At 48.8% G+C, this 24,605-nt stretch overlaps 1 protein-coding gene across 4 annotated transcripts in view; it reads right to left on the bottom strand.

Moving 5' to 3' along the window:
- The window catches only part of TBXAS1 (thromboxane A synthase 1), a 199,133-nt gene that overhangs the window by 10,772 nt on the left and 163,756 nt on the right, over positions 1-24,605 (bottom strand). For all 4 annotated transcript variants that reach the window (XM_025380315.1, XM_025380316.1, XM_025380312.1 and 1 more), the window contains one exon: positions 2,858-2,949. In XM_025380315.1, the coding sequence (XP_025236100.1) occupies positions 2,858-2,949 (92 nt within the window). The remainder of the gene's footprint in view (positions 1-2,857; positions 2,950-24,605) is intronic.

Here is a 24,605-nt window from a genome sequence, read left to right as displayed (position 1 = left end):
GGAGGTATGGGGCAGGTGTGGAGAAGGTGTAGGGCAAGTGTGGGGCGGGTATGGAGGTATGGGGCAGGTATGGGGCAGGTGTGGAGGTGTGGGGCAGATGGGTGGGTGTGGAGGTGGGCAGGTGTGGGGCGGGCATGGAGGTGTGAGGCAGGTGTGGGGCAGGTGTGGGGTGGGTATGGAGGTGTGGGGCAGATGTGGAGGTGTGGGGCAGCTGTGGAGAAGGTGTGGGGCAGATGTGGTGCAGGTGCAGGGCAGGTTTGGGGAAGGTGTGGGGCAGATGTGCAGGTGCAGGGCAGGTTTGGGGAAGGTGTGGGGCAGGTGTGGTGCAGGTGCAGGGCAGGTGTGGGGCAGGTGTGGAGAAGGTGTGGGGCAGGTGTGCAGGTGCAGGGCAGGTTTGGGGCAGGTGTGAGGTGGGTGTGGAGGTGTGGGGCAGGTGTGGAGAAGGTGTGGGGCAGGTGTGCAGGTGCAGGGCAGGTTTGGGGCAGGTGTGGGGAAGGTGTGACTCAGGAGAGCAAGGCTGGATGGAAGCTGGCCATTCTCTTGTCCTACCAGTGCCAGCGCTCCTCCCTGCACACCTCATGCTGCATGCAGCTGAGCGGGCACTGCAGTTCCACCCGTGCCACCCACTGCCTCTCGCCCGCCTCTGCAGGGCCAATGAAACAGGCTTATGTCTCCATTTAACCTGTAGGAAGGAGAGGCACAGAGCAGCATGGGGCTCACAATCACACAGTAAACCAAGGCCAGGCCTAGATGGTCTTCTGACACGCCCACTAGACCTGTTGGATGAATTCTAACTACTTCATCCAGGTTCTCTAGTTTCTGTCTGGTCCTCAGGTGAGATCACTGGCTTCCTGGTCCGCCTGTGCCGACTTCCTTTCCTGCTCTGCTGTTTATAACGGGTCAGTGGAGAATTGGCCACCGCATTTTCGTGTTGAAGAGCCTAATCCCTTTGTTTTTCAGCATGACATCTATACAACGTCTTGTCTGATGGATTCATGGCTGAGTTTAGGTCCAGGAAGTACTGCATCCATTGATCAGTTTCTGTGCTGTCCTCTTGCTGGAGAACACACCCATTTGGCTTGGCTGCTCTCCCTCTTGGCCAGGAGCCCTGGTCACCAAGCCAAAGCTGGACCCCAGCTATCAGCCGGGGCCCTGTAAGGCCTTCTTTCCTTTAAATGGCCTTTGTTCTGTTTGATCACTGCTTTATCTTGAACTTTATTTTAACATGTACACCAGCTGCCCACAATCCCCTTGGAAGAAAGCTGGATATCAATTATGAAAAAAATAAGGCTGGGAATGGTGGCTCATACCTGTAATCCCAGCACTTTGGGAGGCCAAGACCGGCAGATCAGCTGAGGTTAGGAGTTTGAGACCAGCCTGGCCAACATGGTAAAACCCTGTCTCTACTAAAAATACAAAAAATTAGCCAGGCACGGTGGTGGGCACTTGTAATCCCAGTTACTTGGGAGGCTGAGACACGAGGATTGCTTGAACTCAGGAGACGGAAGTTGCAGTGAGCCAAAATCACACCATTGCACTCCAGCCTGGGGGACAGGGCAACACTCCATCTCAAAAATAAATAAATAAATAAATAAATAAATAAATAAATAAATAAAAGAAAGAATTGGATGACAGTTTGCAAGAGGCTCCCAAGGAGATCAGGGAAGGGCTGCACATCAGGTCTTAATGCTGGCATGGGGAGAGGGTGCACAGAGCCCCTGAGTGACTGACCTGCTTCTGCACCAAAACCTAAAACCCTGCGTCCTTGAGGATGATGCAATTCCAATCACACCACTGGAATTTTCTGTATTTGCTTCTGGACTTGCATATTTGGACAATATATACAATTGCATTATTTGTAATGCATTTGTGTTGAAATATCATTTTGAGATACCCTCAAATCATCCACACATTCTCTTTAAAAATGGTGAAAGGTATCTCCATATGGTTTATGTGATCTAGTAATTCATAAGAGTGTTGAGTGGAATTTATCACATACGGTTAATGCTTTGTGCTGCTTTTGTTTCTAGAGCTTGAAATCTGGCTGTTATTTCACTCTCTGTAAGGGTCTGGGGACATGAATTAAGACGCTCTTCTCTATGGAGTGCCTTGTTTGGGAGAGTTTGAACGAAGCACAATAGGTGGTTTTACCCTCAGGATACCCACAGCTTGGTGTGATCGGCTGGTTGGTGTGTACATTAGTGAAATGCCATGCAGTGGCAGACATGCGTCCAAGAATATAACATGAAGTACAGTTACAGCTCAAAGTGCTGGGGAGGGAGGGCAGGGAGGACCAGGTGAGGCAAGCCCAACACAGACATCCTGAGGGGCGATGAGACGTTTTGGAGGGTGAGTCATGTTGGAGCTCCAGGATTGGACAGCTGGGGGTGTTGGATGGCAGGAAGGAGCTACCAGGATTCAGACAGTCCCCTACTGGAATGCCAGCTCCAAGACTGGTCAGGGACTTTTATCTGTTTTATATACAGCTGATTTCCCAGTGCTTGGCACAGAGTAGATGCTCAATAAACAATTGCTGAATGAATGAATGAATAATGAATGAACAGGCAGGGGAAATGGCAAAAGCCAGCAAAGGCTAGGAGACCAAAGGGCTGGCTTGGGGTGGGGAGGAAGGCAGTGTTAAGAAAAGGCCAGTGAAGCTTTGAGAAGGTTGTTAAGCTATAGGAAAGTGGGCCAGATATCTGAGGTGTCCTGGAGGATACAAAGGAACCCAGGACTCAGGCGTTGCCCTCCAGAAACACATGCGGTAACTGATGGAGGAGGGCCCTGACCTGCAGGGTGGGGCATGGAGTAGGGTTAGGGGGTAGGGACTGGGGCAGGGGAGGGGGCTGCCACACACCTGAAAGCCGGTGGGTACATCCTCAGCGTCTCTGCAATCACCATGTCCAGATAGGGCAGGCCTTCCTCGAGGCTGCAGAACTCAGGGACCATCTGATGGAGCGGTCATGACAAAGGGAGAAGTTCATGTTAGCCCGACTCTCATGGCATTTTGTCTTTTCCTTAAATTTCAATCTTGTTTCCAACTTTGGCAAACATTTAAACGGAAACCCCACAAAATGAAAAGTCGATATGACCCAAATTGCATCTGATTGGCATTCAGTGTGTTCTGTTGTGCTTATATTTCACGGTGCTAGCGTGGGGCTCAGGGGTCTTTGTAATACAGAGAAGTTTGGTTATAAAACTGCAGCGGCAGCCACAGCTGCCAGCATTTATTGGGAGCTGACGATGTGGCCGACCAAGTGCAGCATAGATGTTCCCTCATTGGATCCTCCACTAAGCCAGTGTGGCGGCTACTTCCCCATCTCTCAGATGAGAAAACTGAGGCTCAAAGAGCCTGTCATATGGGTAGTCATGGCACATTATGAAGTTAAAAGACAAATAGAGAAATAGCAAATAAAAAGTTTTGCAACATGTATAAGGGATTAGAATTAACAAAAAACCAAAGAGCTACTGTCAATCAGTAGGAAAAGACAACTAGCTAGAAAAATGGTCAACGGATATGAAAGGGTAAAACACAGAAGCTATATGAGTTACTATGATGAGAAATACAAGTTCGAATGAGATTCCATTTGCACAGGTCAGATTAGGAACAGCTGGAAAATGTTGATTATATTTCAGGGGGTGCAGATGTGGGGATCCTAACACCCCGTGGGTGACTATCCTGGAGTGACACTCTTGTCACTCCCTGACTGCCCCTCTTTGGCCTGAAGATGAACACATGTGCCCATGAGCAGGGTGAGGGCGCACCTGGGTTAAGGAAGCTTATTTGCTGCTCTGCCAGTTTCCCCACAGAGGTGGAATGAGTTATCTGGTTGGTGGGTGATGGTCTCACTTTCTTCACCTAGATAATGCTAATCCAGGAGGAGTCCCCGAGGTGAGGGATTGCTTTCCTCTGTTCCCTCTTTTTCCCAGAGCAGCAGGAGGCCAGCCTCCAGGGCAAGTCCATTCTGAAGGCGCTGGGAGGCCTAGTTCCTCCATCTGCAGGGGGAGCCACTGGCTGCCCTGCCTGGGATCTCAGCCAGCTCTCAAAGTGAGTTCCAGGATGGGCAAGGGTCAGCAGCAGCAGCATCACCGGGGAACCTGTTAGAACTGTCTTGATGGGGGCAAACCTCTGCCCACCCCCAGCCCAGGTACTGAGTGTGTCATAGCACAGAGGTTTAGAGATCCTTGGAGGTTAGTCTGCTGTGGCTGGCTGGGGAAGGCTGTGGAAAGGGAAGACTTCTGGACTAATTTCTCTAGACCCTGCCTCCCTGGCTGGGTCTCAGTGCATGTGACTGGTGACTGATAGGGCCCTTGGATGCCTGGAAGGGTCTGGACTCCCCCAGCTCATCCAGTATGTCCAGGCCTGAAAGAGCATCCCCCTTGGGTGAACCTGGAGGCATCCTCTCTTCCTGCTTTCAGTCTTCCTAAGTTTGGTTTGTGTTTGTCTCTTCTGGCCAACAAGTCACAAAACACCAATTGTGTAATTTCAGTGGTTCTGCATATGAGTTAAATGCTCTGAAATTTACATTTAAAACTGGCATTGCTTGATATAAAGATGAATGGTAAAATGCTTGCTAATAATTTAAAATTTAGAGTTTTCTTAGAACGACAGTAAATAGAAAATAAAAAGCACCATGACAAGTCGAAAAAGAGACTACAGAAGAAATGAAGAAGCTCACTGAGTACCACGATGGACACTTCCCCCCGCTCTGGGAATAAAGGCTACCACACTTTTATTTCTCACTGGGCCTCACACATCCTGTAGCCAGCCCTGCAGGCCAAGATTGACTGGCCCAAAGGGACCAGTCTGGAAATTTGGATCTGGGACCAAAAAAAAGAAGTTTTTCTCCAGCAGGCGGCAATTGAACACAGGGAAGTGGAGACCCATTGTTGGCCACATTTGGCCTCGTGGATTAATGAGTAAAAAACAGCAGTTGGCCTCAGGAAAGAAGAAATGAATCAGATATACACAGCAAAGCAGAAGCAAAGGACGGACAGACCATTTCTTGGTGCCCCATAGAGTTCCAGTTCCTATTTGCTATCTGCTCCTCCTGGCAGGTAGTCCTGTGGGTGGCATCTTGGTACCTTCCAACAAGTTCTCACTTGTGGCTAAAGTTAGCGACATTCTGAATTCCATTGTCTGCAACCAAATGAATCTTAACAAATGCAGGAATATACATGCATCAAGCAAGAAACAGAGGTGCGGCACACAAAAATAGGGAACTATATCTCAGAAAGAAAAACTGGATCTGGGAATAGCATCCCTAATGGGTAAATGATGTTGGTTCCTCAAAGAAAACTGTATGGCTTGTAAGCTGTCACGGTTTGTCAAAGAAAGAAAACTTTTTAAGATAGGCTAAGGGAATTTTGTATTAGAAAATCAAAGTCTTTATTTACTCTTTCCCCAGATGGGCTTTTTTTTTTTTTTTTAAACTGTGCTTCTAGGCTTTTAGATCAAGATATACATATACGCCAGGTGCGGTGGCTCACGCCTGTAATCCCAGCACTTTGGGAGGCCGAGGTGGGTGGATCACCCGAGGTGAGGAGTTCACGATCAGCCTGGCCAACATGGTGAAACCCTGTCTCTACTAAAACTGCAAAAAATTAGCTGAGCATGGTGGTGAGTGCCTGTAATCCCAGCCACCCTGGAGACTGAGGCAGGAGAATCGCTTGAATCAGGAGGTGGAGGTTGCAGTGAGCTGAGATCACAGCCTAGGCAACAAGAGCAAAACTCCATCTCAAAACAACAAAAAAAAGATACATATGTAAAGATCGTCTTGGTTCAGCAGTTCTCCATGTGGCTGCATGTTAGAAACAGCCAGCTTTGGTTCAACATACACAAATCAATAAATGTAATCCATCATATAAACAGAACCAAAGACAAAAACCACATGATTATCTCAATAGATGCAGAAAAGGCCTTCGACAAAATTCAACAACCCTTCATGATAAAAACTCTCAATAAATTCGGTATTGATGGAACGTATCTCAAAATAATAAGAGCTATTTATGACAAACCCACAGCCAATATCATACTGAATGAGCAAAAACTGGAAGCATTCCCTTTGAAAACTGGCACAAGACAGGGATGCCCTCTCTCACCACTCCTATTCAACATAGTGTTGGAAGTTCTGGCCAGGGCAATCAGGAGAAAGAAATAAAGGATATTCAATTAGGAAAAGAGGAAGTCAAATTGTCCCTGTTTGCAGATGACATGATTGTATATTTGGAAAACCCCATCATCTCAGCCCAAATCTCCTTAAGCTGATAAGCAACTTCAGCAAAGTCTCAGGATAAAAAATCAATGTGCAAAAATTACAAGCATTCCTATACACCAATAACAGACAAACAGAGAGCCAAATCATGAGTGAACTCCCATTCACAATTGCTTCAAAAAGAATAAAATACCTAGGAACCCAACTTACAAGGGATGTGAAGGACCTCTTCAAGGAGAACTACAAACCACTGCTCAACGAAATAAAGGAGGACAGAAACAAATGGAAGAACATTCCATGCTCATGGATAGGAAGAATCAATATCGTGAAAATGGCCATACTGCCCAAGGTAATTTATAGATTCAATGCCATCCCCATCAAGCTACCAATGACTTTCTTCACAGAATTAGAAAAAACTACTTTAAAGTTCATATGGAACCGAAAAAGAGCCTGCATTGCCAAGACATTCCTAAGCCAAAAGAACAAAGCTGGAGGCATCATGCTACCTGACTACAAACTATACTACAAGGCTACAGTAACCAAAAGAGCATGGTACTGGTACCAAAACAGAGATATAGACCAACAGAACAGAACAGAGCCCTCAAAAATAATACCACACATCTACAACCATCTCATCTTTGACAAACCTGACAAAAACAAGAAATGGGGAAGGGATTCCCTATTTCATAAATGGTGCTGGGAAAACTGGCTAGCCATATGTAGAAAGCTGAAACTGGATCCCTTCTTTACATATACTAAAATTAATTCAAGATGGATTAAAGACTTAAATGTTAGACCTAAAACCATAAAAACCATAAAAACCCTAGAAGAAGAGCTAGGCAATACCATTCAGGACATAGGCATGGGCAAGGACTTCATGTCTAAAACACCAAAAGCAATGGCAGCAAAAGCTAAAATTGACAAATGGGATCTAATTGATCTTTTGCTTCTGCACAGCAAAAGAAACTACCATCAGAGGGAACAGGCAGCCTACAGAATGGGAGAAAATTTTTGCAATCTACCCATCTGACAAAGGGCTAATATCCAGAATCTACAAAGAACTCAAACAAATTTACAAGAAAAAATCAAACAACCCCATCAAAAAGTGCACAAAGTATATGAACAGACATTTCTCAAAAGAAGACATTTATGCAGCCAACAGGCACATGAAAAAATGCTTATCATCACTGGCCATCAGAGAAATGCAAATCAAAACCACAATGAGATACCATCTCACACCAGTTAGAATGGCAATCATTAAAAAGTCAGGAAACAACAGGTGCTGGAGAGGATGTGGAGAAATAGGAACGCTTTTACACTGTTGGTGGAACTGCAAACTAGTTCAACCATTGTGGAAGACAGTGTGGCGATTCCTCAAGGATCTAGAACTAGAAATGCCATTTGACCCAGCCATCCCATTACCGCGTATATACCTAAAGGATTATAAATCATGCTGCTATAAAGACACATGCACACATATGTTTATTGTGGCACTATTCACAATAGCAAAGACTTGGAACCAACCCAAATGTCCATCAATGATAGACTGGATTAAGGAAATGTGGCACATATACACCATGGAATACTATGCAGCCATAAAAAAGGATGAGTTAGGTCCTTTGTAGGGACATGGATGAAGCTGGAAACCATCATTCTCAGCAAACTGTCGCAAGGACAGAAAACCAAACGCCACATGTTCTCATAGGTGGGAATTGAACAATGAGAACACTTGGACACAGGATGGGGAACATCAGACACCGGGGCCTGTCATGGGGTGGGGAAGGGGAAAGGGATAGCATTAGGAGATAAGCAATGTAAATGACGGGTTAATGGGTGCAGCACACCAACATGGAACATGTATTCATATGTAACAAACCTGCACATTGTGCACATGTACCCTAGAACTTAAAGTGTAATACTAATAATAAAAAAGAAACAGCCAGATTTTTTTTTTTTTTTTTTTGAGATGGAGTTTTGCTCGTGTTGCCCAGGCTGGAGTGCAATGGCCAGGTCTCGGCTCACCGCAACCTTCACTTCCCGGATTCAAGCAATTCTCCTGCCTCAGCCTCCCGAGTAGCTGGGATTACAGGTGCCCACAACCATGCCTGGCTAATTTTTGTAGTTTTAGTAGAGATGAGGTTTCACCATGTTGGTCAGGCTGGTCTCGAACTCCTGACCTCAGGCAATCTGCCTGCCTCAGCCTCCCGAAGTGCTGGGATTACAGGCGTGAGCCACAGTGCCCGGCCAGAAACAGCCAGATTTTTATATATTTTTAATATAGATAGATGCTTGGGCCCTACTCTCCAGTGTTGGTCTGAGGTGGGGCCTGGGCACCAGCTCTCCTTTTATAGCCCCTGGCTGTCCTGATGTGCACGCAGGGGCATAGGTCTTTCTGTCTGTCTGAGACCTGCCCTAGCGCTTCTCCGCACCTGAGGAGCGAACGGATGAGGCGGAGGGACGCACACACCTCCATGTCTTAGTCGAACCAGCGAGACAACAAAACTCAAGTCCCTATCCCTCTCACTGGCTGGTCCACCCACAGTTGCTGGCTTTGCCTGGAGCTTTCAGGAATAGCAGGGACAGAGCGGTCCTGAGCAAATTCTGCCAGCAGAGGGCAGCAAGCGCACGCTAAATGAGGACTCCCTGTCCCGGGAAAGGATCTTGGAAATCCTCGCAGCCATCCGTCGTGACAGAGACTAGAAAAATGAGGCCCAGAGAGGAAGGCCTGTGAACCCAACGTCTCAACATAGAACTTACTCTAAGTGTCCTCGTTCATTCCGCAGTCCCCAATGGGCACCTTGGATGGGTCAGGTGTGGGACCAGGTGCTGGGGTTCCAAGAAGGCTCTGCCCATTGAGGAAACAGATTCCTAAACAAATCATTACGTGGATGTGTACAGTGTTATCGAATGGGCTTATGAGGAGTTCTTTTTATGAGATCCTTCATTTACATACTCAGGGAATACATATGGAATTGGCGAGCATGAGTCACCAGGCACTGTGCTAGGCCCAGGAGACTTAACTTTAAAATGCATGGACATGTCCCAGCTTCTTGGAGCTTCCAGTCTATCAGGATGCAAACAAGTGGATAAGGGTGAGGTGGGAGAACAGACGAGGGACACACGTCGCCGACATTTGGGATCAGGGACTCTGCCAGGGGGAAGTGACAACGTCCAGGCTGAGATTTTTAGGATGAGTGAGAATAAACCAGTGAAAAATGGATGGGCTTGTTCAGAGGCTGCTGCAACCAACCTGAAACAAATATGAATCAATCAGGGAATTGTGAATCCAGCAGGATATTTGATCCTCTCAAGGAATGAACATTCATTTTGGTCTTAGTTGGTAATGGTATTGTGGTCATGTTTAGAAAAGAGTTCTTATCGGCCAGGCACAGTGACTCAACACCTGTCATCTCAGCACTTTGGGAGGCCAAGGTAGGTTATGTCACTTGAGGCCTGGAGTTCAAGACCAGCCTGGGCAACATGGTGAAATCCCATCTCTACTCAAAATAGAAAAATAGCCAGGTGTGGTGGCAGGTGCCTGTAATCCCAGCTACTTGGGAGGCTGAGGCAGGAGAATTGCTTGAACCTGGGAGGTGGAGATTGCGGTGAGTTGAGATAGCGCCACTGCACTACAGCCTGGAGGACAGGTGCCTGGCATACCCGGTCCTGTGTCAGCACCTCCAGGCACCAACATTACCGACAGCTGGTGAGGGCGCGGTGGGCCTGCTGGGCCTGGAGTGTCACAAAAATGTGGGGGACTGAGCAGAATATTCTCTTATTTCAAGCTAGGACGCACCTGAAGCTTCTGTGTTTCCAAAAGATAACACGAAAAGCCATCCCCCAGGGTTCTCTCTGCTTCCTGTTTCAAAGGCCAAATTACTGAGAATAAGTTGAGGGGAAATCTCAAAATCAACCTGTGCTGTCCACACCCAACGAGGAAGTCTCCCGCCCCGCAGCTGCTCCCCCTGACCTTGGCCTGGCCTTGGGTCCCACAAGGGAGGCAAAGGGCGGGGTTCTGTTCCAGGTCTGTAACCCTTAGCCATAGCCTTGCGCCAGTCATCAGGGCAGTATCAACAGGCCCCCTCGTCTGTAATGCTGTCCCAGCCATCTTGCAGAGTAGGGTGAACAAGAAGATGAAGGTCTTTGGCAACTGGAAGGTACCTCATAAGCAGGTGATATTTCTGTTTGAAGACATTCAGTGGTGGAAAAGCTTGTTCCAACATGAGGCGCTCTGCTCTCTGTACTGAACTACGCTGATAGGATGTGTTAAGGCAGAAAGAAATTCTAAATACTATCAAATTCATTTCAGCTGGGACTTATTTTATACAATAACCGCTCTTAGAAGATTGAAAACTAAATATTGGGAAACATGGAAATAAAGCAAATAAATAGAATATTTACCTAGTGGTTTACATTCTCCAACCAGAGTTTCTTCATTTTGGGGGAGACTTTTTCATATCTATTTGATTTTCAATGGGCAGTAACTTGTAATTTTATTTCTAAGATTCTTGGTCTCTTAGTCTTTCCATCATATAGTTTAGGATCTGGAAACCAATATGTGTTTATTTATTTTCTTGCTCTGTGGCCCAGGCTACTGTGCAGTGGTGCCATCATAGCTCACCGCATCCTTGAACTCCTGGGCTCAAGCGATCCTTCTGCCTCAGCCTCCAGAGTAGCTGGGACTACAGGTGCAAGCCACCATGCCTGTCTAATTGTTGTTTGTTTGTAGAGATGCGGGGACGTCTCACTATGTTACCCAGGCTGGTCTTGAGTTCCTGGACTCCAGTGATCCTCCAGTCTCGGCCTCCTAAAGTACTGGGATCACAGGCATGAGCCACTGTGCCTGGGGCAATATCTAAATACATTGAAATACAGTAGATTAACCTGATGGTTTAGGAAACTAACTCTATGGGAAATCTATTGATAAATCCTTTTATGTAGGAAATAACATTTAGTATTGCCCTCTCCTATTAATCTCTTTTCTATATTTATCATTTTGTATATCATTTTCTCTGAAAGCTAGACACACACACAGTCACACACCTACACATACTCCACACACTGGGTGTGTGTGCAGATGTCATCTGCAGTATAAATGAGAAAAAGAAAATAAAAATGTCATTGCTTCACAAAGATTTTTCCTGGAGATTCACGGACCTAATAGAAAAATTACCATTTTTCTATTTTGTTAAAGGAAACAGGAGCGAAGGTGGCTTCAGTTTTGTTCTTCAGAGCGATAGGAACAGCAGCATCTGTAGTAGTTATACCTATTCAGCCGTCACTAGACTTGGTCTTATGCTAAGAAGTGGGCCAAGTGATGCTGGCCCTTGCCCTCTAGAAGTGGGAGATGGAAATCCCTTAAGCACAGGGACAGCTTGGGGCAATACAGCCATACGAAGAATAAAAATTTCCATTCGTTCTGATTCTCCAGGCACTGTGGGATTATAATATGAAACCAAGCCGTGGAAAATGGGGTGACCTTCGCTTTGCCCTTCTGACCATAAACCAGAGGCAAAGCCCCTCACCCTTGCAACTGGTTTCCAAGAGAAGCCCTGAGTTTTTTTTTTTTTGGAGGCAGAGTCTTGCTCTATCCCCTAGGCTGGAGTGCAGTGGCATGATCTTGGCTCATTGCAACCTCCACCTCCTGGGTTCAAGCGAGTGTCATGCCTCAGCCTCCCAAGTAGTTGGGATTACAGGCGCCCACCACCATGCCCAGCTAATTTTTGTATTTTTAGTAGAGACGGGGTTTTACCATGTTGGCCAGGCTGGTCTTGAACTCCTAACCTCAAGTGATTCACCCACCTAGGCCTCCCAAAGTGCTGGGATTATAGGCATGAGCCATGGCACCCAGCCAGCCCTGAGTTCTTATGGCAAGGCTGGGAGGGTGCTAAGATTCTCTGAGCTCTGACATTTCACCTTCTAGATCCCATAGCTCTGTTGTCTGAGTTCAGTGGGTCCAGTGAGCAGTTTCAAGGCTTGCAGGGAGATACGATGGAGGTTTGGTTACGAGAGGGGGTGATAAATCTTTCCATCCACATTGCTGGCTTCTCTGGTCATGCCCAGAAAGTCCTCCGTGCTAGCTTCAATAATTTGGCAGATTTAGATGTTGAAATTCATCCATACTTGAGAAAAAGTAATTAGGAGAGTGTACATGGCATCTCTTTATACCTGCTTTAGAAGGAGACAGAACCCGTCCCATAAAAACACAGGGATGATTCCAGGTGTTTCTGTACTCTGAGGCCCAGGCCAGTAAGGGATTAGGTGCAGAGATGTAATGAAAAACATAAACCAGGCTGCGTGCACACAAAAACACACACCCACGGGGCGTCGGTCCTCTCCACGATGGCTCTGGGCCTAGCTTCACTGACAGTGCTGACCCGCTGCAGAAATTGCTGTCTGCAGAGATCTAGAATAATAATAGTGTTTTGCCTTGTGAAGCACTTTATTGCTCAGCAATGGATTTTTACATCCATTATACCATTTGGTCCTCACAACCACACTGTGAGGTAGGTAGGGCAGCTTTTATTGTCTATTTTATAGATGAAAAAAACCCAGAGATTTGGAGAGGTGAGGTGACTTGTCCCAGATCGCGCGGCCAGTTAATAGTAGAGTTGGAACTGAATCCAGGTCTTCGAATTCCAAGCCTTTTCCATTAGCTGGGCCTACCTGGGCTTACCTTCCCTCCCTCCAGCCTTCCCTCCCTGCCTTTCCTCTTGTACATTTTATGGAAGAATAACATGCATATGGAAAAATATGACACAAACACAAAACGTAGAGCTCAGTGAATTTTCACACCATAAGCATCCCTGTGTGACCAGCACTTGGAAGCATGCCCGTGGCCCCTCCCAGTCACATGCCCCTCAAGAATAACCACTGTCTTGACTTCCAACACGGGAGATTACTTTTGCCTCTTGAACTTCCTATAAATGAAATCTTTCCAGGCAGGCTCTTTGGTCTGCCTTCTTTTGCTCAGTTGCGTGTCTGTGACAGTCACCTGTGTTGTGTGGTTGTGGTATGTTCATCCTCATGATTTAGTGCTCCACTGGGTGAGCTGCCCGGGTTTATCCATCCTTTTCCTTGTCGATGGACATTTGCGTTGTTCCCAGGTTGGGGGCCATTAGGAATAAAGCCTTACGAACATTCTTGTTTATGGCTTTTGGTGAACAGAGTACCGGTTTCTGGTGGGTGTACACCTGCGAGTGGGACTGCCGGGTCCTGAGGGAGGTGTATGTTCAGCTTTAGTAGAGATTGCAAACAGTTTGACAGATAGGTTGTTCACACTGCCTAAAATTTTAACAGCGAATCAGTTGAAAAGCAGCCTGTTGACATCCTAGTTTCTTCTATTGACTTTAACTGCAGGCTCCTCCCCAATTTCTTCTCCCTCCCTTGCTAATATTCTGAAATCTAACCACTATCTCTATTCCAGGAAAGGACTGAGAGAAAGAAATAGGGCATTGTTTTGGGAGCTGAGTTATTTATTCATATAATGTGTGTGTGTGTGTGTGTGTGTGTGTAATGGGGGGAGGGGAAAATAGGAACAAATAAAACACATCTAATTACCTAATTTTTAAAAATTGCCCCAATTATCAGACACAAGCACTCAGCACTCGTAAGCAAAAACGCATTCCAACATCAACTAGATTCGAGTCTTTGAATTATCTCCTGTTTGGTAACATTTAGGATTCTGTTTTTTCCATTAGTTTGGAACATTCACAGCTGACTGTATATGATGTTGAAAGAAAGAAGCCCCTAAGTAAGTGATAGTTAAATCACCTAGCCCACTTTCTCTGTGCTGGGAAGTGAGTGGACCGCATTTAATTTGCAGAGAAAATGCTTTTGTTCGCTCACCCCACAGATCCTGGCTCCCTCTATTTACTCTGCTTAGCAGAGTGTGTGGGGTGAGGGCAGGGAAAGATAGGGGATAAGATACGGTTCCACGCCATATAGAACTTACTCTGTATTTGGGAAACCATTTATTTGTTCATTTCCAGATTTATTTTTATAGTAATAGGGAGCCACTGAAGGTTTTTGATGAGTCAAGGTAACATCCTGAAAATGGCTTTGTGTGATCTGACAATGACATGTAGGTTGGTTGGGGTAGAAAGAGGTGGGAAATAGGTCAATAAGACAGGAGGTTCTTGCAACTGTCCAGGCAAAAGTGAGGCGCTCCAATCACAAGGCCAATAGTCAGAACGGGAAAAGGGGCTGAAAAAGAGAAGCCGTATCAGCAGTGACTCTCTATCTTGGCTGTTCCCTATTGATGCTGGGGCCCATCCCAAAACATGTCCACTTAATTGGTCTGGATTGGGGTGCAGGAACTGGTATTGCTTTAAAAGTCCCCCAAGGGATTGTCACATGCAGCCTGGATTTCAGAATCACTGTCATAAGGAAGCTCTACCAGGGGAGGTGAGGGTCTTGGGATTTTATGGGTCAGGGATTGAAGAGAGATGAAAGGGATGCCCTGGTTTCAGTCCTGGGGGGCTGAGAGAAAGAAAGAGGACCACATGGGTGGGGCAGCATATCCCAGGGGAAGATCAGCTTTTGCAGGATTTTGTTGGAGGCCCCTCCACCACCCCACCCGGGTGAGACCGTCAGCAGCTTGGCCTAGAGGTGGGGAGATGGTGTCGGCACAGAGGGGAATGAGTCGTCTGGGATGGGGGTAAGAAAAACAAGCAGAGAGCCAAGCATTAAACCTTAACTACTGCCAAGGGGAAGGTGGCAGGACAACTGGAAAGTCAGGGACCCTGGACAACATCTCAGATGTCCTGGACAGTGCCTGGGAGATTCAAGACTAAGAGAGACCACTGATGGCTGGCACGGTGGCTCATGCCTGTAATCCCAGCACTTTGGGAGGCTGAGATGGCAGGATTGCTTGAGGTCAGGCGATCAAGACCGGCCTGGACAACATAGTGAAACCCCATCTTTAAAAAAAAAAATTGCCAGACATGGTGGTATGCACCTGTAATCCCAGCTACTCGGGAGGCCGAGGTGGAAGGATCACTTGAGCCAGGAGTTTGAGGCAGCATGAACTATGATTGCCAATAATCATAATGATAATAATAGAGAAGAAGAAGACACGCCACTCTATTTGTCAACTGGGGCAGGGACGAGGCCAAAACCAAGTCAGTGGGATCACAGGATGAGCAGTTAGAGAGGGGATGAGTGAGAGGGAGCGAGGGGAGACTGGCAGACTGCTTCTACCAGGCACATTGAAAGAATTTGGGAGAATGGAGCAAACTGAAGGGAGGCAGGAGAGCATCGTCAGCCGTCTGCAGGGCAAGCCCACGGCCAAGAAGAAGGCAGTGCTGTGCCATGCAGTTGTGGGGGTGGAGCCAGGCCCCATGGCATCAGTCCCAGAAAGAAAGATTCTGACTCCATGTGGGGCAGGATTTTCAAATGACTACAACTTCACAACGCAATAAGTAAGCCCAGGTTCACTGGAGCTTTTCACACGAGGTTATGGAGCATCTGGAAAGGTCGCTGTAGGATATCCATAGGTCCCTCATCAACAGGAGAGTGACACGAGGGACCCCAAGGTGCCCTCCACCTCTGGGCTGGTCTGATGCAGCATGACCATGCCCCCACCCACCCAGGGACAGCCTCATGACCTTAGCAGACCCTGGTCACTCTGCCAGGCCAAATAAACATCACGGGAAGGTGGAGAGCCATGAACTTGCCCTCCCCACGCCCCCTCCTGCATTTCCCATCCCTCGTCTTCGTGTGCATCTCGTTGATTCGCTGGAAGAGTCAGAGTGCAGGTCACTAGCTGTTTGGGGAAAGGGTAAACAAAGATAAGAGCTTTAAGCACTGGAATTTATTTTTTATCCACTGGCCTAAAAGCAACTGCATGTTAAATTTAGAAAGCTGGTGCCAGACCCCTCCCCGCCCCTCCTGCTTCCTGCTCCTCTTACCGCCCATGCTCAGAGCGTGGTCTCAGCTGACTGTTGAATACGAGATGTGTTTGTAAAGCCCAGGAGTCTTCAGAGGCTGCCTGCCTGGATGTTTATAAAAATGTATCATCTGAGGGCCTGGGAGAAAGGGGCCGCTTCCTCTGCTCCCCGGCTTGCTTACCATTCTAGCAGCAGCCATCTCTGCCGGAATATTTACTCAAACGTCCTCCCTGGTCAGGGCCCTGGGTGCATCAGTCCCCCACTGTCATTAGGTGGGATACTCCCAACGGAGGGAGCAGCATTTTCAGCAGACACCTTATTAATAAGGCCTCCCTCACGCCTGGGAATCTATAATTGAACAGCTCTCTTTTCTCTGTGGGTTAAATCCTTTTGCTACCAACTCTAAGAACCTGCAGAAATCCTTCTATTGACCTGGAATTCTGTTGTATTGAATATTGTCTGAAACAAATGAGCCATTGTCTGGGCTCAGAATTTTCTGGGTAGAAAGAGATCTCCACTGTGATGCAATTTATTGCAGCAGGATTTTTTTTTTCTAGCTCATCCTGAATTCCCTAACGCCCGCTCAGTCCATTTTCACAGTCCAGGATATAAGCGGGGAGGGCTAGGCCCAAGCTAACAGAAAAAACCTCCTTTGCCCAAGGATGATGTCCAGAGGCCTAAATGGTGGCTGGTACCAGATTTTAATGGCTGCTGAGTAACTGAGGTCCATTTGTGTGGCCAGCTTAGAAGAAAAGAGATCGGACCAACACTCTCAGCTGGCACTGGGAGACCAGTCATAGGACAGTAAAAAGGGAAGAGCAGCTGGGGACGATGGCTCACTCCTGTAATCCCAGCACTTTGGGAGGCCAAGGCAGGCAGATCACTTGAGGTCAGGAGTTTGAGGCCAGCCTGGCCAACATGGTGAAAACCTGTCTCTACTAAAAATACAAAAAATTAGCCAAGTGTGGTGGTGGGTGCCTCTAATCCCAGCTACTCAGGAGGCCAAGACAGGATAATCACCTGAACCTGGGAGGCAGAGGTTGTAGTGAGCTGAGATCACGCCATTGCACTCCAGCCTGGGCAACAAGAGCAAAACTTCATCTCAGGAAAAAAAAAAAAAAAATTAGCTGGGTGTGGTTGTGCACACCTGTAATCCCAGCTACTTGGGAGGCTGAGGCAGGAGAATGACTTGAATCTGGGAGGTGAAGGCTGCAGTGAGCCACTGCACTCCAGCCTGGGGGGCAGAGTGAGACTGTGTCTCAAAAAGAAAAGAAAAGAGCAGTTCAACCCTCCCATTGGTTGGATGAGGTGAGCCCAGCCCAGAGAGGTAAAGTGACTTGCCTAAGCTGCACAGCAAATGAGGGGGCAGAGGCAGCGTTAGACCTCAGGCTTGGGACACGCGTCCAGAGCTGTGCTCACTGCTACATTGCATTGGAGACAGAAAGGTTTAACCACAAAATCCCTGAGGAGAAACTAGGAATCCCATAGCCAGATGGGGCTTTTAGTGTTCAATTGATAAGAAATTGTGGAGCATGCTTCTCGGATCACACTGTGAGAGTCTCAAGGAAGACAAGGCCTTGTGGAGAAGTGGGTTCGTTCTAGGCCCAGGCAGCAGGGCCACAGGGCCAGCAGGAGATGAACTTGAGCAGTGAGCTTTGGCATTTCTTAATACCCTGTATTCACTGATGGGTACCTTGATTTCTCCAGCCTCAGAGACTTTGCTTACAATCGGGCAGTACAGGCTTGCCCAATACGATTTGAATTTTTGATACATTGTGCAATGGACTGAATGCGTGAGTCCGGCCTCCCCTAGGTTTATGTGTTGAAACCCTGTTCCCCAACATGATCATACTTGGAGATGGGGCCTCTGGAAGGTTATTAGGGTTAGATGAGGTCACGAGGGTAAGTGGGGACCTCGTGATGATATGACTTCCCATTGATTTATTCATCGAGACCGAGTCTCACTCTCTCCCAGGCTGGATCAGCTCACTGCCACCTCCGCCTCCCGGGTTCAAGCAATTCTCTTGCCTCAGCCTCCCAAGTAGCTGGGACTACAGGTGTGCACTACCATGTCCAGCTAATGTGTGTGTGTGTGTGTGTGTGTGTGTTTTGGTGTCGTTTGTTTGTTTTTAATTTTTTTATTTTTAGTAGAGACGGGATTTTTCCATGTTGGCCAGGCTGGTCTCAAACTCCTGATCTCAGGTGATCCACCCACCTCGGCCTCCCAAAGTGCTGGGATTATAGGCATGAGCCACCACGCCTGGCCTAATTCCCTTTTTAAAAAGAGGAAGAGACACAAGATCCTGTCTTTCTGTTTCCTTTTGACTCTGAGAGGGAGATGCCTTCAGCGACTTCTCTACCTTACATGGCTTCTCATGAAACTACCAGGTTTGTGCAGAGCTAATCCCTCCCCGTGCCAAGAACCAAGCTGAGTGCTTCTGAGGGCAGCTCCCTTTGCAGGGAGGAAATGGAGGCCCCAGGGCTTGGGTAGCTTGCAGAGGCCACAGGCAGATGGTGGGAGAACTGGGATGGAAACCAGGCCTCTCTCCAGGGCCGCCTCCTCCACCTGATGCTATTTCAGCCCTTTGCCTTCTTCCGCAGCTGATGGCTTTTACTGAAAAGGGCTCCTTGCCAAGAGTGGCCTCTACAGTGGCAAAACAAAGTAAAAACGGCCCCCAGAGACTTGCCTTCACGAGCTTCCCCGCTAGGGTGGGCCTTTGTACACAAGAGAGCGGCCCTCCCCTCTGCTGGGAGCTGGCGAGTGGATTCGGATACATGAGAATGGAGTTCCTGAGGAGGGAGGTTTTTAAAAAAATTAAATTTGGGGGTGGGAAGAGATTTACTAAATCGCAGATAGCACGTGCCTCAGAGCCTTGATAGCCAATTTCTTACCTTACGTGGACCTGGAGTCCGCATGATCGCTCAAAGCAGCGGAGATGCTGCTCCATGCCCCACCCCTGGCCTGCTGGCTGTGAGAGGGTGAAGGGGGGCTGCCAGCTGGCCTGCAGTTGCTCCCCACCAAGCCTCTCAAGAGAGAACTGGCAGATCATCCCCCCTTGTGCCATATTGCCAGAGCGGACAAGGAGGGCTCGCCTCCCTTGGCTGGTCGCTGGGGGAGAGAAAGGCCTCCCTTCTCTCCATCCTTCTTCCCATGTGAGGGGTTCCCAGGAGGCTCCCCTGCAAGTGAGACCCACACTCCATCTCTCAGGGAATGGGAAGGGTCTCCCCTCGACCTCTGGTGCCTAGGCTGGGGGCCAAGTGCTCCCGGCTAAAGTCCCTCCTGCCCCACCTGCTACAGAGTTGCGTGCGCTGTCCAGGGCTTCGGTCCAGTCCTGACTCTGTGCCCAACTTCTGTTACCCTTTTATGGTTTCCGTATCTCTGCTATGGGGCTGCTTTTCTAATGTGGGACAAAACCCCAAAAGGGTGATTATGGCCCTATGAGGCCAAGTCACCACTCCCCATCTCCCATGTAAAACGATTCTCTGTTTATGTGTTTCTATGTCTTTATGCTTTTGTTTTATTGATTGATAGATTTTTTGAGAAATCAACACTGACTGTTTCTAATAAGAATTTCATCTGTTCGGCAAGGGTCCCCTTAGCAGCCTGCGTGCCTCCCTTGATGTTCATACGTGGCCTCTCCCTTAACCTTGACAGTCATTCCATTGGGCCCATGTCACCTGCTGCCTGCTGTGTACAGAGCATTGTTCTGGGGTGGGGTGGAGACAGGCGATGCACAGTCCCTGGGGGTGAAGAAGCCGTGTGGGCACTGGTGGTGACAGGGATGTGTGGGCACCATGGCAACATGGGGGGCAACATAGGGGGGCATCGTGGGGGTTGCAGACCTGCATGGAGTAGGGATGGGAGGGATCAGAAAGACTTTCTGGAGAAGGTAAGGCTTATGCTGAAGTAATTTTCAAAAAGCATTTGTGTTCTTTCGCACAGAAACAATAAAAGCACTTAAACAAGGTTTTGGAACAAAATCGAAACGAGTTCCATCACAGCCGTGCCATTTATTGCCGTTTTATTGGAGCACACGCTCTCTGTGGTTTCTGCTTCTGCGTCGTTCCAGCCACGTTTCAGCCCATAGATCGTGGCAGTGGCACGTGTTAATTGCGGCAATTTGTTTTGGCCGTGGCTCTTAAGGAATCATTTGTTTCTTTTGTCTTTGTGTCTCTGCTCCCTGCAATGTGCTGCTGCCTCTGTGCCCCTCTGCCTGCACCACAGGGAGGCTTCTCCAAGGGGGTTAGCTGAAGGTGGGGACACACTGGACTGGAGTCCCTCCAGGTGTCACAGGTGACTCTGCCACACCAGGGAAGTCCTGAGGGGTGGGGCCGGCTGGCTGGAGGGGTTTTTGCAGGATTGTAGGCCCAGGCAGCCAGGGGTAGAGGTCAAGTTCACAGTCATGGACTAGGCAACCAGATGGGGGTGGTAGTGGGGGCAGGGAGAGCACAGTGCTGGGGGTGGGGAGGGTGGCAGCAAAGAAGCCACCAGAGCGGCCCTGAGAGGGGGCATAGCTGAACTGGACCCTGCAGGCTCCAGGACAAGAGGTCTCAGGACCAGTGGTAGTAGATGACTGCCCAGCAGAGATGAGGAGGCCGGGGTCCCTGGAGGACAGGAGGGTTCCCATGCCCCCAGACAGGAAACAGGTGCTCAAGGCTGGCTGGCTCTGGGCATGGCCAAGCCAAAGCTGGATCCCCGAACTCCACACTCGAGGCTGCCCCTTCCACCGAGAGACACAGGTGGCTGCAGCAGTCATGCTGGAGTGAATCTGCTGCCCTTCAGTACCAGGCCCTGTGCAAGCTTAGGAAGGAGGAATGCTGTGCTGGGGTGAATGCACCCTCATGCCCCCTGGATGCCAGCCGCCACCGCCAGCTGTGCTCCCCCTTACAGATGGCCTCGGGGTCTCCCTTCAGAGCCAAGGCCCTGAGTGAGGAGCAGGGAGGTGTGGGTATAAGATGGGGACTAGGGAGGGGAGGCCTGGCCTGGGGAGGAGCGGAGAACAGAAGTAATGGGTCATTTATGAGAAGAGGGCAGGCACCAGCTGGGCTTCACTTGTGTCATTTCATTGAGTTTTATTTTACAGACAGGAAAACTGAGGCTCAGAAGGGTGTGTGGGAGCTCTGCAGTCTTGCTCATGATGTCATTAGACATGGGGAGTTTCAGCCTTGTTATTTTCCTTAGCCTTGGTCCTTCCGCCCTCTCTGAGCCTCTGTGGAGCTATCTGGCACTGGGCCCACAGAGGTGGCCATGACCCCTCCCTGTCTTTGCAGTCTGATTTGGGGGTAGCAGCTCCCCAATCTAGTTTGCTTACCCCTCTTCTCTGACTCCCACTGATGCTGACTTCTTCTCAAAGAGCAATCGCTCAAAGACTGTCCCCAGGCCAATGGGGGCAACGCCTGAGGGTCTTGGGCAGGCCCATAGGTCTCTTTGGAAAGTTTCTAGAAAATAGCACAGTGCCCTGCTGTTGTTGATTTCTGCTAAGGGTAGGGCAGGAGGAAATGGGCCTAAATTAGGACAGGAGGAAGAACACCAGGAGGATCTTCTAAAGGTTTGCTAACCCTGCAAGGCGCCGCCTCCTTCCTTAGAGATCACTGAGAGCTCTCCCTCAGCCCACTTCGGGAGTTGCCCTGCCCAGGCACAGACCGCTGGGTGAACCTGCCTCTCCCCTCATGCACCAGACCAGCAGGGACTACCTACCAACGGCCCACCGCACAGCACCTGAGCGAGAGCATTCCTGCTCCCCTACTCCCGCCACACAGAATGCCTGCTCGGCCCTCGACTGTGCCTTTTGCCCTCTGGCCTGGACTACAGATTTTCAAGTGGTGGGCTGGGGTCTGGAGTTGATTGGAGGTGTGATGGGACCACTGGGGCAGACTGCTTTATAAACCAGGACCAAGAAAGTGCTGTATGTGTCCCGGGCATCCATGCAAGCTGGGCTGAGGGTCAAAGGAAGCTTTGGAGGGGCCAGGCAGCTGAGGCAAGTAGAGGTACCCCATCTTGCAGCATGGAAACGTAGGAAGGAGAAGCGGGCGGGGAGTAGCGAAGAGAGACAACCCTCGGGGGTCTGGGCAGGACCATGGCAGAAGTCAAGATGCAGAAGCAAGGAGCTGGGGGCTGGTCAAGGTAAACACGAAGGGAACTGGTAGGCCAAGGAGCTTCACTGTGTTGTTAGATGACGATATGAACCCAAATGCCCGTAAGGCCAGGAGCGCAAGTGTGATGGGTAAGGGCCACTGCATCTGGGCCTTGACAGGGTGGGTGGAGGCGCTTGGGCTAAGCTGGAGCCACATGCTTGGCAGGTGACTGCCAGAGGGGATGGCCTCAGGGTGGCCTGAGCTTCTGTTGTCTTCAAGAAAAGCTGGTACCTAGATTTTTGTGGAATTCCTCTGAGTTTAAAATTTTGGCAATTAATTCAAATGTAGCGAGCAAGCTAAAACCTCTGCAACTGTGCTCAGCTTGTGGGCTGCGTCTTTCTGACCCTGTCCCCTGGAGTCCTGCTGGGACGGGCCTCTTTGGGCTGGCCAGCCCCCTGCAATATTATTCTGATGTCTGCCCACTTTGGCCCAGTCCATAGGACGCTGTGATTGTTTTTCTAACGAGCTAAGAAAAGAAGGAGCTTTCCCAAAACCTACACTAATAACACTAGGTAGTGGTGGAGTTCCGTCATTCTGTGGAACTGGTGATCTGCACGGTGGTGTCACTGCCCCCCAAGGCCTGGGAGGTTCCCATGGCTCCCAAAGTCTTTTGGGCCCCCAGATTACTTAGTGTCCCAATGTAGTTTTTAAAAAAGTAAATAAAAAATAGGGCAGCCATCATACAGATTGAAGACAAAAAAATGTCTGGAACTAATTTCAGAAAGCTCTTCATATCCCTGCGAATTAGCTTCCTCTCTGATGAGTAGTCTTGGCAGGAGGGTTCCATTAGAATCAAACATGATTTATCATTAGGTGACTGTTTTAGGGTCGGGGGTCCTGACAACTGATTTATGGCAAGCGAAGCTGGAAGACACAGGGTGAGATGGGACATGTGTGGTGCTAAGGAGGGGGCCTTCGGTCCTGAGCGCTCCTGCAAGAATAATGGCCAGACAGGCTGGAAAGAGTAAAATGCAGTCAAACCAAAGGGCCAAGTCCAGTCCCCGCCCCGGGGGAACAGAGCTGTTGGCCGGTCTTAGCCAGAGCACACTCACTCTCGTCTGACCCATTCTGGCCTCTCAGTGTGTGGGGATGTAAAGCTCCTGTCTTGGTTGGGGGAGTAGAAATAGACCCCAGCTTTAGTCTCCCCGGGGACCCCGGGGCTCTGGTGTGGAAAGGGCAGGTGAGAACAGCTTCCTCTTGCTTTTCTATTCCCAATGGTTCTCAACCTCGGCTGCACCCTGGAGTTACCGAGGAGCTTGTGAATATCCAAAATGCCCAGGCCGATGACACTGGAATCCGTGGGGAGCCCCAGGCATCAAGCACCCCAAGGTGGCTCTAGGCAGCAGCCACGCACGAGAAACCCTGTGAGAGACGCAGGCAGAGTGCTGGCTCATGACTGCACCGCTAAGCTCTCAGGGCACTGCCCAGGCCGATGGCTTCTAGAACATCATACTGATTCTAGCTCTTACAGACAACCTGGGGGATTCTTCCAGGGCCTGACTCCACTTTCCACGTCAAACTTCCACCTTGAGAGCCAAGATCGCACAGTGGTTAGAAGCACACTTGCACACAAATTCGCAATTGCAAAAATGTGGAACCAGCCCAAATGCCCATCAACTAGTGGATAAAGAAACTATGGTGTTTATATATATATATGATGGAATACTACTCAGCCATAAAAAGGAATGAGTTAATGGCATTTGCAGCAACCTGGATGGAACTGGAGACAATTATACTAAGCGAAGTCACTCAGGAATGGAAAATCAAACATGGTATGTTCTCACTCATAAGTGGGAGCTAAGCTATGAGGATGCAAAGGCATAAGAATGACACAATGGACTTTGGGGACTTGGGGTGGGGGAAGGTGGGAATGGGATAAGGGATAAAATACTACAAATTGGGTTCATTGTATACTGCTCGGGTGATGGGTGCACCAGAATCTCACAAATCACCCCTAAAGAACATACTCATGTAACCAAATACCACCTGTTCCCCAATCATCTATGGAAATACAATTTTTTTTTTTAAAAGCATATGGAAATCAGACTGCCCAAGTTTGAATTTGTGTTTCACCACTTCTCAGCTGTGTGGCCCTAGTCAACTTAACTCTGGCAGCCTCAGCTTCTCCCCCAGGAAAATGGGGATAATCCTAGTCCACAGAGCTGTAGTCAGCAAAAAGCATGGCCCATGGACCGCACTTAGAATAACAGTGGCGCATAGAGGGAACTCAACGAACGTTCACTACCTCTGCTATTACAGACCTTGTAAGGCCTCCCCGTGTCCATTCTGTGGCACTCCTCTGCCCGCCAGCCTGTTTAGGTGGGCCGCTGCTCCGGTGGGCCTGGCCAGCACTTGGATTTGGTTT

The sequence above is a fragment of the Theropithecus gelada genome, chromosome 3 (genome assembly GCF_003255815.1).
Source record: "Theropithecus gelada isolate Dixy chromosome 3, Tgel_1.0, whole genome shotgun sequence".
NCBI classification, from domain to species: Eukaryota; Metazoa; Chordata; class Mammalia; order Primates; family Cercopithecidae; genus Theropithecus; species Theropithecus gelada.
The sequence above is the reverse complement of the archived record's forward strand: the minus strand, read 5'-3'. Positions and strand labels throughout refer to the sequence as shown.